Source organism: Xiphophorus couchianus, chromosome 21 (assembly GCF_001444195.1).
Source record: "Xiphophorus couchianus chromosome 21, X_couchianus-1.0, whole genome shotgun sequence".
In the NCBI taxonomy this organism is placed as follows: Eukaryota; Metazoa; Chordata; class Actinopteri; order Cyprinodontiformes; family Poeciliidae; genus Xiphophorus; species Xiphophorus couchianus.
In genome coordinates, this window is record NC_040248.1 from 1,145,964 (window position 1) to 1,159,503 (window position 13,540).

The window sequence follows — 13,540 nt, forward strand, 5'->3', positions numbered from 1 at the left end:
GTGGTTCTGACCAATGGCGTCGCTGGTGTTGGAAAAACCTTCTCAGTTCAGAAGTTCACTCTGGACTGGGCAGAGGGCTTGGAGAACCAAGATGTCAGTGTGGTGGTTCTGCTTTCGTTCAGGGAGCTGAACTTGATCAGAGATGAGCAGCACAGTCTTCTCACGCTGCTCCATGTTTTCCATCCAACCCTCCAGAAGCTCCCAGCAGAGCAACTGGCTGTCTGCAAACTTCTCTTTATCTTTGATGGCTTGGATGAAAGCAGACTTTCACTGGACTTCAACAACAGTCAGCTGGTTTCTGACGTCACACAGAAGTCATCAGTCAATGTTCTCCTGACAAACCTCATCAGAGGGAACCTGCTTCCCTCGGCTCTCATCTGGATAACTTCCAGACCTGCAGCAGCCAATCATATTCCCACTTCATGTATTTCCAGGATAACAGAAGTATGAGGCTTCACTGACGCCCAGAAGGAGGAGTATTTCAGGAAGAGGTTTAATGATGAAGAGCGGTCCAGCAGAATCATCTCTCATATCAAGACCTCCAGGAGCCTCCACATCATGTGTGGAATCCCAGTCTTCTGCTGGATCACTGCTACAGTTCTGGAGAACATGGTGACCTCAGAGCAGAGAGGAGAGCTGCCCAAGACCATGACTGACATGTACTCACACTTCCTACTGGTCCAGACAAAGAGGAAGAAGAACAAGTACCACGGAGGACATGAGACAAGTCCACAGGAGCTGATGGAAGCTGACAAGGAAGTTCTTCTTAAGCTGGGGAGGCTGGCATTTGAACATCTGGAGAAAGGAAACATCATGTTCTACCAAGAAGACCTGGAGCAGTTTGATCTGGATGTCACAGAGGCCTCGGTGTACTCAGGAGTCTGTACAGAGATCTTCAAAAGAGAGAATCTGATCTTCCAGAAACCAGTCTACTGCTTTGTTCACCTGAGTATTCAGGAGTTTCTGGCTGCAGTCTACATGTTCTACTGTTTTACCAATAGGAACACAGAGGTGGTGGAGAAGTTCCTGAGGGAACAAGACACTGACAAGAAAATGGATGCGATGGAGAGAATCCTGCAACAAAATTACAGTGAACCATCTCTGGAGGACTTCATGAAGAGAATTTTGGAAAAATCTCTCAGCAGTGAAAATGGCCACCTGGATCTGTTTGTCTGCTTCCTTCATGGCCTCTCTGTGGAGTCCAATCAGAGACTCTTAGGATGCGTGTCAGTTCAAACAGAGAATAGTCCAGAAACCATCCATAGAGTCATCAAAAATCTGAAGGAGATGAACAGCAATAAAATCTCTCCTGAGAGAAGCATCAACATCTTCCACTGTTGTTTGGAAATTAAGGACATCTCAGTTCATGAAGAGATCCAACAGTTCCTGAAATCAGATAATAGATCAGAAAAGAAACTCTCAGAGATCCAGTGCTCAGCTCTGGCCTACATGCTGCAGATGTCGGAAAATGTTTTGGAAGAGTTGGACCTGAAGAAATACAACACATCAGAGGAGGGATGCCTGAGATTGATTCCAGCCCTAAGGAACTGCAAAAAGGCTCGGTGAGTCCAGATGTTGTTATTGTTTGAATGTTAATTCAACATTATTGTCCTAGTGGGTTTTGGTTTGAATCGTAGCTAGATGAGAACCTACAGGCACTTCTGCCTTGCCTGTGGGCAGTGGTCAGATTGTGGTAGCCTTGCCTCTGTTCCAGGATGGTTACAATGCAGCTTTACACCATCAGCTCAGGAATGAGTCAATGACTTAGAATCTTCTAATGAATCATTTTTAGCTAATCTTCATGAAGACATACTGTGCATCCAGATTGTTCCTGCAGCACACAGCACTCAGAACTCAGGTTAAAGAAACATGGAAGTTTGCTTACAGGCAGTCAAGATGGCTGTTGCTAAAACCTACTGTGTTGGTGAACATAAGTGTTTGGTTGTTTTAAGCTGTTGCTCATTTTCTCTGATTCCATCAATATGGATGAATGGAGATTTTAACAAAACTATGAGTCTGCAGCCAAAGCATAACCTGAACCATAACAGAACCATGACCAGAACCAGAACCATGATCTGAAGGGCCTGAAGACTGTCATGCCAAACATAGTAAACATGAGATTAGATGATGGCATCACAGTTACCATTTTTAACCTGTGTGTATATTATAAATTGTTTGATTTAATTAAACTGACCTATTTTTCTCTAATCACAGACTTGCTGGCTGTAGACTCTCAGAGGTTGAATGTGAAGTTGTGGCCTCAGCTCTAAAGGTGAACCCCTGCCATTTGACTGAGCTGGAAATAAGTGAGATCTATGGAGTGAGAGACAGTGGAATGAAACATCTGTGTGAGATCCTGGAGAATCCAGTGTGCAAAGTGAACATTCTGAGGTTTGCCTTTTCTGTTTATCCAATTAAAAACAATTACTTAAATTTGAATACTTATTTATTTTCATGATTTTATTTTAGTACAATTTCTTTAAAAACAACCTGCAGTCTAAATTTGTAAAACCTTTTATCTTGTAAATAAAATATTTAATGATTTTAGAATATTATAGTTTTGCACACATTAAATGGGTAGGACAACAATTGTACATTTTGGAAACCAAGCCACAAGATGTTGCTAGTTTGTTAGTTTATAACAATTAATTTTGTTATTATTATGGGAAAGATTCAGATCATGCAAGATAAAATGAAATTGTTTTATGTCAGATTTTTTTTTCATGCCTGATTTTTTTTATTTTTTATTCCCATCTTTACATAAAGAATGGACTTTTAATTCATTTTAGTTTAAATTGGTACCGGGACCATATACAGAAACACAAAGTTATGCTTATCTATAAAGATAAGATAAGATTTATTTGTCGTTGTCATCAACAGATTACAACGAGATTGAGATTTGCTCAACTCAAGTTAAGTTAAAATCACATTACATATTACAAAACCATATTACATCTATATGTACGTATAGATACTTGCGTACATATAGGGTCAATGTAACCCATGAAATGAAATTCAGGTCAATTTTGGGTCAATTTGACCCGAAATGTTTTGGGTAAAAAAGGGTAAAAAAATGTCCAATTCCATATGTTTCTTTGAAACTATGAACCATATTTTACCAACACACACACACACACACACCACACGCATACATGCACATGTGCACGCCCACTTTCTCACTATTCTCTTTACTTCACTAGGAAACTGCGAGAAAGCAGCTGTTCATGAAACTTTTGACTGGAACCTTTTCCGTTCCCGTGGGCAAACTCCACCCACACTGAGTTGGACACTCAGCAGAAGTTTGGGGGGGACATAAATACTCTCTGGATAACTAATTTGTCTTGACTTTAATCATTGGGTCAATTTGGCCCAGAACAGAATATTTGTCTCAAGTTCAATTATAAAGACCACTCCTTGAAAATAAATTCAAAATGTAATATAAAAATATCTATAAAAATCTATTTCAATGATAATTATTGTATTTTTTGTCAGCTGATTTTTACTGATTTACTCATGAGTAAATCAGTAAATTGTTGTCATTGATCCTTTATTTGTGAGAAATTAAAAAACATCATTGCACGAATATTGATTGAAATTGTTAGCATTGGAGTTAATAATCAGATACAAAAATGTTTTATAATATTTTTGGGTTTCTGACAGTATTGCATGATTAAACACTCCACAGGTCAAATTGACCCAGGAACATTATTGCTGTACCTTAGAAATGAACATAACAGGAGAGTTAAGAGACTAATCTCTTATGCACTCACATCAAGTAAATGCAACATAGCAAATTTTAGATCTGTAATCTACTGCTGTGATACTGTAAAACCATGATATTTTGTCTTGGCTTATCATTCCATCATGAACATGCATTCAGAACAGCATCCTATTAGCTTCAGCTCACATGTTTTGTTCCTTATTCAGATTGTGGAAGTGCAGTTTGTCAGAGATCAGCTGTGCTGCTCTGGCCTCAGCTCTGAAGTCCAACCCGTCCCATCTTACAGAACTGGGTCTGAGTGGGAACAGAGATCTGAAAGATGCTGGAGTGAAGGAGCTCTGTGGTTTTCTACAGACTGCTGAATGCAGACTGCAGATATTGATGTAAGTTGTACTTTAGTGCTAATATTCATGATGTAAATTATGTGTTGACACTAAATTGTAAACATACAACTGATATTAATTTGATTGACACTTAGTATCTTCATGTTAAGGTCTGTTTTCTTCCTCACTGGTTTGCTCCAATTAAAATGTCTATTTTCCTCCCATGATTTAATAAAAAACCAGAAAACATGAATCAAGGAGTTGAATTTCAGTGTGAACTTGTTACTATCCATAACTTCCCAAAATCCAATGAAATTAAAGTTGATAATGTTGGGAATTCCTGCTCCCATTCCCAGTAATGGTTATCTAATAATGTTGAGCCAACATCGGCAGCAGTGTTGAATGCAGTAAGAATCCCAAAAACCTTCTAAACTTCTGTCCTGGAGAGGACTCAGGTGCTCCTGTTCTCAGGTGCTCCTGTTCTCAGGTGCTCCTGTTCTCAGGTGCTCCCCAGGTGTTTATTCAAGCAGCAGCATTTAGTCATTAAGAGCTTTTTGAAAAGGTTCTGTTGGACTGTTTAAATCTGTATCCCATTGACTTTAGCTCACTTGTTTTGACTTTGTTTTAGATTGAAGGACTGCAGTTTGTCAGAGATCAGCTGTGCTGCTCTGGCCTCAGCTCTGAAGTCCAACCCCTCCCATCTCAGAGAACTGGATCTTAGCCTTAATGACTGCAACGATGCTGGAGTGAAGGAGCTCTGTGGTTTTCTACTGACTCCTCTCTGTAAATTACACACATTGAGGTAAGATAAGTTTTGGTTTAGTGTTATATATGATGTGAAAGAGACTCTAAACTGCAGACATATGGCTGATATTTTACTGATCCACACTGAGGATCTTCACGGTAAATTCTGTTTTCTTCTTGAATGATTGGTTTTGGTAATGTTTTTCTTTTTTATATTTTCTCCTATGCTTTACTAAATATTAACTAGAAAACATGAAGTAATGAGTCAAATTTAAGTGTAGGGTTGCAGCTATTATCAAAAACTTTCTAGAATTCAATGAATTTAAAGCTGATAATGCAGGAAATTCCTGTTCCCAGCAACATTATTTTAATAATGTTAAGATGAAATAGGCGTCTGTGTTTAACAGAGAAAGAATCCCAGAAACTCTTTAAGACTTTAGTCCTGGAGACACTTGGTGTTCCCGTTCTCCACCTCTGTATGAGGTTAGAGCTCCATTCACACAGCAGGTCTTGATGGTCAGTTACAGTTTTATCTTCCTGAAATCATTTCTTTTTGTTTGTTTGATTGTTTAGATAACTAATTAAACTCAGACGTGTGTAAACAATTTACAGCCCCAAAGTGACCTGCATGCACAGAAGAAAATTGTAGACATCACACAGCAACACCCTATTTACAGAAGTAATAATAAAATCGGCCATCTATGGGTCAATTTTAGAGATGTGGAGCAATAGGAACCGACAAAATGTCACAAGATCAAAGCAATAGAAAAAAAATCACTGAAAAGAAAGTTACATGTCGCCACAGCTTGCTTCAGCTGTGGTTTGTCAGGTTTTTGCATTTCACTGTATCTGGCTTCTTTTGGTGCAGAATTATGACTGTCACATAAATGACAAAAACGTCTATTCTCACTGCAGATGCTTTGAAAACTACCAGATACATATCTGATTTATGGAAGTGGCACAAAGTGAAAAGATTGGAATTGGACCTTTCAGACTGCCCTGAGAAAGTTAGATATCGGTCAAATATGGGGATATGAGAGTTCTGGGCACTGAAATAGCATCTCTAAGTAACACCGACAGATTTGGTTGATATGGACATCAAGGTTCATATCAACCAACAGGAGGCATTGTTAGGATTCAGTGTCCTGGCACATAGACTACGATTTTAGTCCCTGTATGTTTTGATTTTCATACAGAGAATCATTTTCTTGTTTTAATGGCCTGTCATCAAATGGCTTGAATAGAAATAAGAAGCAAAGCTGATTAACTTTAAAACATTCATTTCATATTTCTATGAATATTTACATCTTTCCACTGAAAAGGAAATGTGTTGTATTTTATTTGAATGAATATCTGCCTCAGTTATTCCCTGGATCTACTCACTGATTGGTGGTTTAACAGTTTTGTGTGAGTCTGTAATGAGTTTAGTGACAAAGAGACTCAAATAAGAGACAATACCAGCTTTACTTTCTGTGTATTTAGCCTCTTAATGTCAGTTTTACTTCAAATATTCTCCATGACATCATGTTTTATGAATGTTGAAGAATTAAAATAGTTGAATTAATCAGCATTTTATTATATTTGTTCATATTTTTTCCAAGTTCTTACTTATTTGTTTGTTTTCTGTGAAAGTTGACTCATTTGGCTGTAGAAGCTCAATTTGTATTAATGGAGCTGACAGAGTTTAAGAGCTGAAGTCAGCAGCAGCATGTTGGCATTAATATTTATGAGACTCTTTAGCTGGTTCTGTTGGACTGGTTAACCTGCATCCTGTTGGCTTCAGCTCACATCTTTTATTCTTTATCCAGGTTGCTCAGCTGCAGGTTGTCACAGATCAGCTGTGATTATCTGGTCTCAGCTCTGAAGTCCAACAGCCTCCATCTGACTCAACTAAACCTGAGAGGAAACGGCCTGAAGGAGTCAGATGTTCAACAGCTGGAGGATCTTGTAACCAGTCCAGACAAACAAATCGATTATTTGTAAGTAAATGTTTGCAGTGATTCCAGCTGCTGTCAGCATATTGAACTAAACCAGTTCCTATCAAAGCAAAGATCCAGTGTTCCCAGTAAAGCTGCAGCTTCTCAGTGGGAGGAGAATGGTTCAGGCTTCCTGATTGGACACAGAAACAGCAATCAGCCAATCAGAGGAGCAGCAGCTTGCTGTGTTCCTGTGTTTGTGTTGGTGTGAAGATGAGTGTTGTTGCTGTGTCCATGTCTCCAGGAAGTCCAGCTGGACTCCAGCGTCCAGCCGTCCAACATGTCTAGAGACAGTGGTCCTCATTCATCAAACTGTGGCAGCAGCAGATCTGATCTCAGATCTGCTTGTTCTCTCAGTTCAACAGGAAACAAGTGATCAGGTTGATGTTGGTCACAGCTCTGAGATCAGTCTGACTGCAGCCTGGAAACCACTGGCTCTGATTTCACAAACCATCATTCATTTAGTCAGCAGCTGCTCTTTCTGCTCAAGTCCACTCCTCACATCTGGACATGTGTCCTCCTGTCCTCAGTCTCATCCAGATGTGTTCAGGGACAGCCTCCATGTTGGTCAGTCAGCTGATGTTCCAGCAGCAGATGAGATGTTGATCAGCAGCAGTTTGTGTCTAAATGCAGCAGCAGCAAATCCATCCTCCAGTGTTGCAGCAGCAGTGAAGCCTTCAGGAATCTCAGCAGTTTGTTTCCACTGTGGACTTGAGTGGAACCTGCAGAGGAAGCAGACTGGATGCTGAAAGTGTGTGTAGGTGTGTGAGCTTGGAGCTCAGTGTGTTCACTGCAACACGTTAAGATGAGAGCTGAAAGGAAGCTGCTCTGAACAGGACTGAAGGCCCTGCTGCTCTTTCTCCTGGATGTGCTGCGTCACTGACTGCTGCTGGAGAGAAGCTGGAAACTCACTGATCTGATCTCTGCATCTTTCTTCTCTCTGCAGGTTTTGATGATTAACTTTATAAAGAAGAGAATCGTCTCTGTTTCCTGCTGATCCTCAGAGGTTGAAGCTGCAGCAGTTTGAGTCTAAAGAGACTCTGACTGGATCATGATGACCTTTGACCTAAATGATTTCTTCCTGTTTATTTCCTCCTGTCTGTCATTTTGTATCTGATATTGTTTTTCTCTTTGGATCGATGAAGATGAAATTGTAACTCGGCTCCATTTAGAGGCTTCATGGAGTTTTGATCTGAACTTGATTTAGTTTTTAAAGTTGATCATTTTTCTCTGATTCATTTTCATCCTGGAAGCAGAAATATGAAACATATTTCAGTTCAGCCGTTTCCAGGCTGCATGTTTGCTTCATTTGAATTCAGTTTCTGATGTTGTGCAGCTCTGGTCTTTCTGTCTGCTGCTGTAAACGACTCAGTGAGGAAATGATGCAACTTTTACTGATGATTTTAAATAAATATTTTAATTTCCTGGTATTTTCTGCTGAGCTTTCATTACTCAATCCATGTTTTCATAATCACAATATAAAACTTTGACTTTTTGAATTTTGCACCTGAAATTTACCAAAAGTATAAAAAACTGAATCTACGACTAGTAAAAACTAAACAATATTTAACTAATGATAACTAGTAAACACACTAAAAACAATTTATTACTGTTTGAAACATTATGTTACAGTAATGAGAAGCTCTTAAATATTCATGTTAGTTTAAGTTACTAACAAAATAAAAGGTCACTGTTGTCCTGCAAATGTAGCTTCATCTAATATAATTGATTATAGTGAGAAAAACAAACTAATTTTATTGTTTAACCAGATAGTGAATCATAAAAAAATAATGTAACTTGATAAACTTGAGTTTAAATATCTTCACTCAGTCGACTACAGCGCGTCTAACTGATCAGCTGCAGCGTCCAGATGTTATTCAAAAAGTATCATTTTAAATTTCATGTTTTTTAAATGTGGTTTCACTGCTTTATTTATTAAATATTTAACAAAGTTCATGTGATTCAGCTGTGAGAATAGAGAGAAAAAGAGAGAAATAATCAGGACAGAAGAAGAAAACGGGTTGGTTTGTTATTAACATGAATTGTGAGAACAACTTAATCACAAGTGATTCATTTTTAAAAGTATATTAGTAAGAACTGTAATTCTCTTCAAGTTATTAATTATTGTTTATTATGACTTGGAGAATTCAGGCTTGATCCAGTTAGCAGTGAAACTTATTAAAACTGTTTTACAGTTTATTTCATTTGATGCCATTCTTGTCAAATGAGCGACAGAAAAGAGAAACATGACAATTTATTGTTAATATTTTTCCATAAAGTCCAGGATGTTGATCAGATGTCATAATTTCACAACAGAAAACATTTTGGACACTTTGTTACATTTTATTATATTAAACCACTATTTTGCTTTTAATTGAGCTGATCAACTACTGATTTACATAACATTAAATAAAACTCTTAAATAAAGGAAGAAAAATATTTTTACTTGTGGTTTGATACATCATTTTTTACAATAAACGTATTAATTCAACTTATTCATTGCTAAATTAGCTTTTTTCCCCCCTTCCTCCATTTAATGGCTTTACTTCCGCTCTTACTTTGAAAGGTCAGGGCCCGGCTTCCTTCCGTTGTCTCGGTTGTCTCCAGCTTGACTCCTGAGCTCAGCGTGAGCAGCATCCAGCCTCGGAGCTCCGCTCAGAGAAACAGCCACACTTCCTCTCTCTTCTCTCTCAGCGGCTGTTTCTTTAAAAACGCTTCAACTCCAGCTGGAGCCGCTTTTCCTCTTTCCGTCTCTGCGGAACAAACGGACTTTTATCGGCTGAACAGTTCATCTGAACAGTTCATCTCATGAACAGTTCATCTGCTGCAGCTGAACAATGAGCTGAATCTCATCATGGATCAGAACCGCCTCATCTAACTCAGAGGTTCTCCCTGTTCAGTTCATCACAGAATGATTCAAGCGGTTCTGAAGTTCTGGTTAGATCTGTTTCCATGGAAACCTTCAGGTTGTTTTCTCTGCTTTGGTCTCTTTGTTTCCTTTAGATCCTGCAGAATCAGCAGCACCAAGCTGAGTTTTCCTCCTGTGCAGCTTGTGCTCCATCAGGTGCTTTTTGCTCCTGGTTCTATTGCTGTTCTTTCTGGACCGGATCTAGAAGGGAACCTGGAACCAGTGTGACTTTCTGCAGATGATGTGGTTCTGTTTGTGTTCAGACTGTGACCCTCATGTGGCCTGAAGTGGTTCCAGGCCAAAGTGAAGCTGTTTGCTGAGGTTCAGCTCAGGGTTCAGAACCTTTTGGACCGCTGCCTCCAGGTCGGGATGGATCTCAGACTCCGGCTGAGACGTTCAAACATCTGGGTGTTTGGTTGATAAATGACGGCAGGATGGAGCTGCAGAAGATCAGAGGCCTTTTAAAGAAACCCCATCTGGAAAACCATCAGCATGAAATGAAACTGAGAGCTGAAGAAGCTGAAGGGTCTCGGGCTGAAACCCGTTTCTCAGCTGCTGGTCCAGTTTGAACCATGGAGACCCTCAGGTGTTCAGAGACCGGCTCCCTCACAGTTTGCAGAACCAGAACTGAACAGTTTCTATGTTCTTATTGGAAAACCTGGAGAAATGATAAACCTGAAATGGGGCGGAGCTTCCAGCGGCGTTTGACTGATGATTGGATGAATTACAGCTGGTGTTCTGGGGGCGGGGCCTGTGGTTCTGACCCGTTAGCTTGTAACGGTGAGCTGGTTGTCATGGTGATCTGGTATCTGTGTTGGTTGTAGAAAGCGGCTCTGCTGGAGTTTTTAAAGTTTCCAGGTTTTTCCAGGTTTTTCCAGGTTTTTCTGGTTCCTGAACATCAGAAGGTCATGAAGCGGTTTTATTCTTCTGCTCTAATCTGGAAACATCATTTCAGTCCAAACATGGAAACAAGAGCCGACTTTGTTCAAGGCTGACATCACATCTCAAACAGTGGTTTTAATGGCTGAGAGGAACCATGACCTCTGACCCCTCTGGGTTAAAAAGTTGGTTGAACACAGAATCTTTGTTTCACGTTTTCCTTCAGTAAATGAACTAAAACAGCGTTTAGTTCAGATAACTGCTGTCCAAACTTATGGCTTTGAGACAAAACTGTCGTTTAATAATGAATGAGAACCAAACCTGAAAAAGTTGCTTCTGCCATTAATAATAACTCTGAGCTTATGCAGTCTAATGTAGACCTGGAATAATATTTGAAACATCTAAATGCTGTATATCTATATTAAATAACTGCTAACTATTTGAACGATATTTCGACTCTACAGAAACGTTAATGGAAATGTTGCATCTGGAAAAATGAGCATTAAATTCTCCATATAGTAAAAATGTCTCTTTCCTTCCAGCTGCAATGCATGTAAATAAACATGGTGGCTCACAGAAACTAATGGAAACTTTTCTTATCAGTTGGTTAAAGTTGCTAACTTCAGTTCAAACTGGAGACTCTGAGTTTACAGGACAAATAACAGAAACTGCATTAACTGTAAACCTTGCAGATGGATTCGGGTCGACCCGCCTCGTCGTTTGGGTCGGTGAGACACTTCACCTCCTTCCCTGCTGGTGTTGGTCAGAAGGCCGATGGCGATGTGTGAATACGCCCTTTGAGATTTCAATTTGATCAATAAAGAGAATAAAATTCATTATTAAAAAATAAACCAAAATATCATAGCAGCATTATTTTCTCTAAAATGTTTTTTCAGTCTGGTTTATGGTTTTACATCGTAGATATAAATCAGCTAGATCTGTAATGTTGGCTGATTACTGCTGTTAATTTTATTATAATTAACTGCTGGAAATATTACAGTATTTTTCAATGAGTTTTACAACTTCTAATATTTACACAATAAATTTCTGTGTTTTTAACTAAAAATTATGTGAAATTTATGTTTCTTGAGTTATGGTGATTCTCATGTATTTTCTACTGTAATATAATGTTTTTCATGTTACAGTCTGTAACTGTTGGTATTTTTAAAAAATACTTTAAATTGTCCAGATATTTTTTACAGTGTACACATCAGAAGGTGAGCTCCTCCTCCTCCTCACCTGTATCAAGCTGATCACCTGCAGCGCCTCCATTGTGTGACGCAGACATCTCAGCAGCAGATCCAGTGAGTACACACACTTTCTATAAAATTGGTTCTGACCCGTTTTCAAGCTTTTCTCTGTTTCCGGGTCAGAGAAGCGAGAACAGACCGAACTTTTCAGTCCCAGTTTGAACTAATCTGAGCAGCAACTTCCGCTGTTTAAATATAATCTCTCTGTTTGTGTAAAAGTGGTTTAATGTCAGATATATTATTGCGCTGCTGTCATTTAATGCTCTGAATAGAAAGTTTGTCACTTTAACTCTGGAAATAAACGTCTTTAAGTTTTGACGCCTGTTAAAGACGTCAAAACTGTTTAACAATGAGATTATAATCTCGCCTGTTGGGACTTTATGATCTGAATGTTGATGAACAGGTTTGTTTTGCCAGTAGAGGCTCATGAGAATGTAGATGAACTTGTCTGACTACAGAATCTCTTAACCCTCCTGTTATGTTTCCTTGCAGCTACGAACCATTTTTCACCACACACACACACACACACACACACACACACAAACACACAAACACACACACACACACACACACACAAACACACAACACACACACACACACACACACACAAACACACACGCACACACCCACACACACACACACACACACACACACACACACACACACACACACACACACACACACACACACACACACACACAAACACACAAACACACACACACACACACACACACACACACAAACACACACGCACACACCCACACACACACACACAAACACACAAACACACACACAAACACACACACACACACACACACACACACACACACACACACAAACCACACGCACACACACACACACACACAACAAACCACACGCACACACACACACACACACACACACACACACACACACACACACACACACACACACACAAACACAAACACAAGCCCACCCCCTCACTACTCTCTTTACTTCACTAGGAAACTGCGAGAAAGCAGAAAATGTTCATGCAACTGTTGACAGGAATCTTTTCTGTTCCTGTGGACAAACTCCACCCACACTGAGTGACACTCAGCAGAAATGGAGGAAAACATAAATACTCTCTGCATGACTTATTTGTTTTGATTTTAATCAGCGGGTCAATTTGACCCGGAACAGTTTGTGTGTCTCAAGTTCAATTATAAAGATCACCCATTGAAAAAAATTGTAATATAAAAAATTTACCAAAGATCAATTTCAAGGAAATTATTGGTTTTTTTGTGTCTAGGTTTTTTTCAGTGGACATTAAAAATGTAAATTCCATTTTTTATGTCCAAATGAGTAAATGAGCAGGTTGTCGTCATTGATCCTTAATTTCTGAGAAATTAAAAAACATCATTGGACAAATATTGATTGAAATGGTTAGTATTGGAGTTAATAATCAGATACAAAAATGTTTTGGAGGATTATTTTGGTTTCTGACATTATAGCATGATTAAACACTCCACAGGTCAAACTGACCCAGGAACATTATTGCTGTACCTCAGAAACGAATGTAAGAGGAGAGTTAATCTAGAAATACTGAAAGTTTTTGAACTTTATTATTTTCTTTGAGCCAAAAAAATCTACCTGAACTATTAACTGTAAATATTTATTCCACAAATCAAATGAGGATTTTAGATGCTTCTGTTAGTGATGAAAACACACAAGTCATGTGACTGTGTGACATAGAAAATGAAACTAACTTTGTTCTTCAG

General features: G+C 39.0%; 1 protein-coding gene across 16 annotated transcripts in view; it reads left to right on the plus strand.

Moving 5' to 3' along the window:
- LOC114136412 (NACHT, LRR and PYD domains-containing protein 14-like) overlaps nt 1–13,540 on the plus strand; it is a 337,230-nt gene that overhangs the window by 22,869 nt on the left and 300,821 nt on the right. For 2 of the 16 annotated variants that reach the window (XM_028004306.1, XM_028004307.1), the window contains exon 1: nt 10,561–11,855. The exons of 8 other annotated variants lie outside the window; for them this stretch is intronic. Coding sequence is in view for 2 of the 8 variants with exons in the window: in XM_028004304.1 (XP_027860105.1) it covers nt 2,215–2,391; nt 3,928–4,104; nt 4,673–4,846; nt 6,597–6,767; nt 7,711–7,717 (706 nt within the window). In the remaining 6 variants the exon portion in view is untranslated. Of the gene's footprint in view, nt 1–2,214; nt 2,392–3,927; nt 4,105–4,672; nt 4,847–6,596; nt 6,768–7,710; nt 8,195–10,557; nt 11,856–13,540 lie in introns of those variants that run through there. 6 more of the 16 variants (XM_028004304.1, XM_028004311.1, XM_028004310.1 and 3 more) reach the window with 6 other exon arrangements.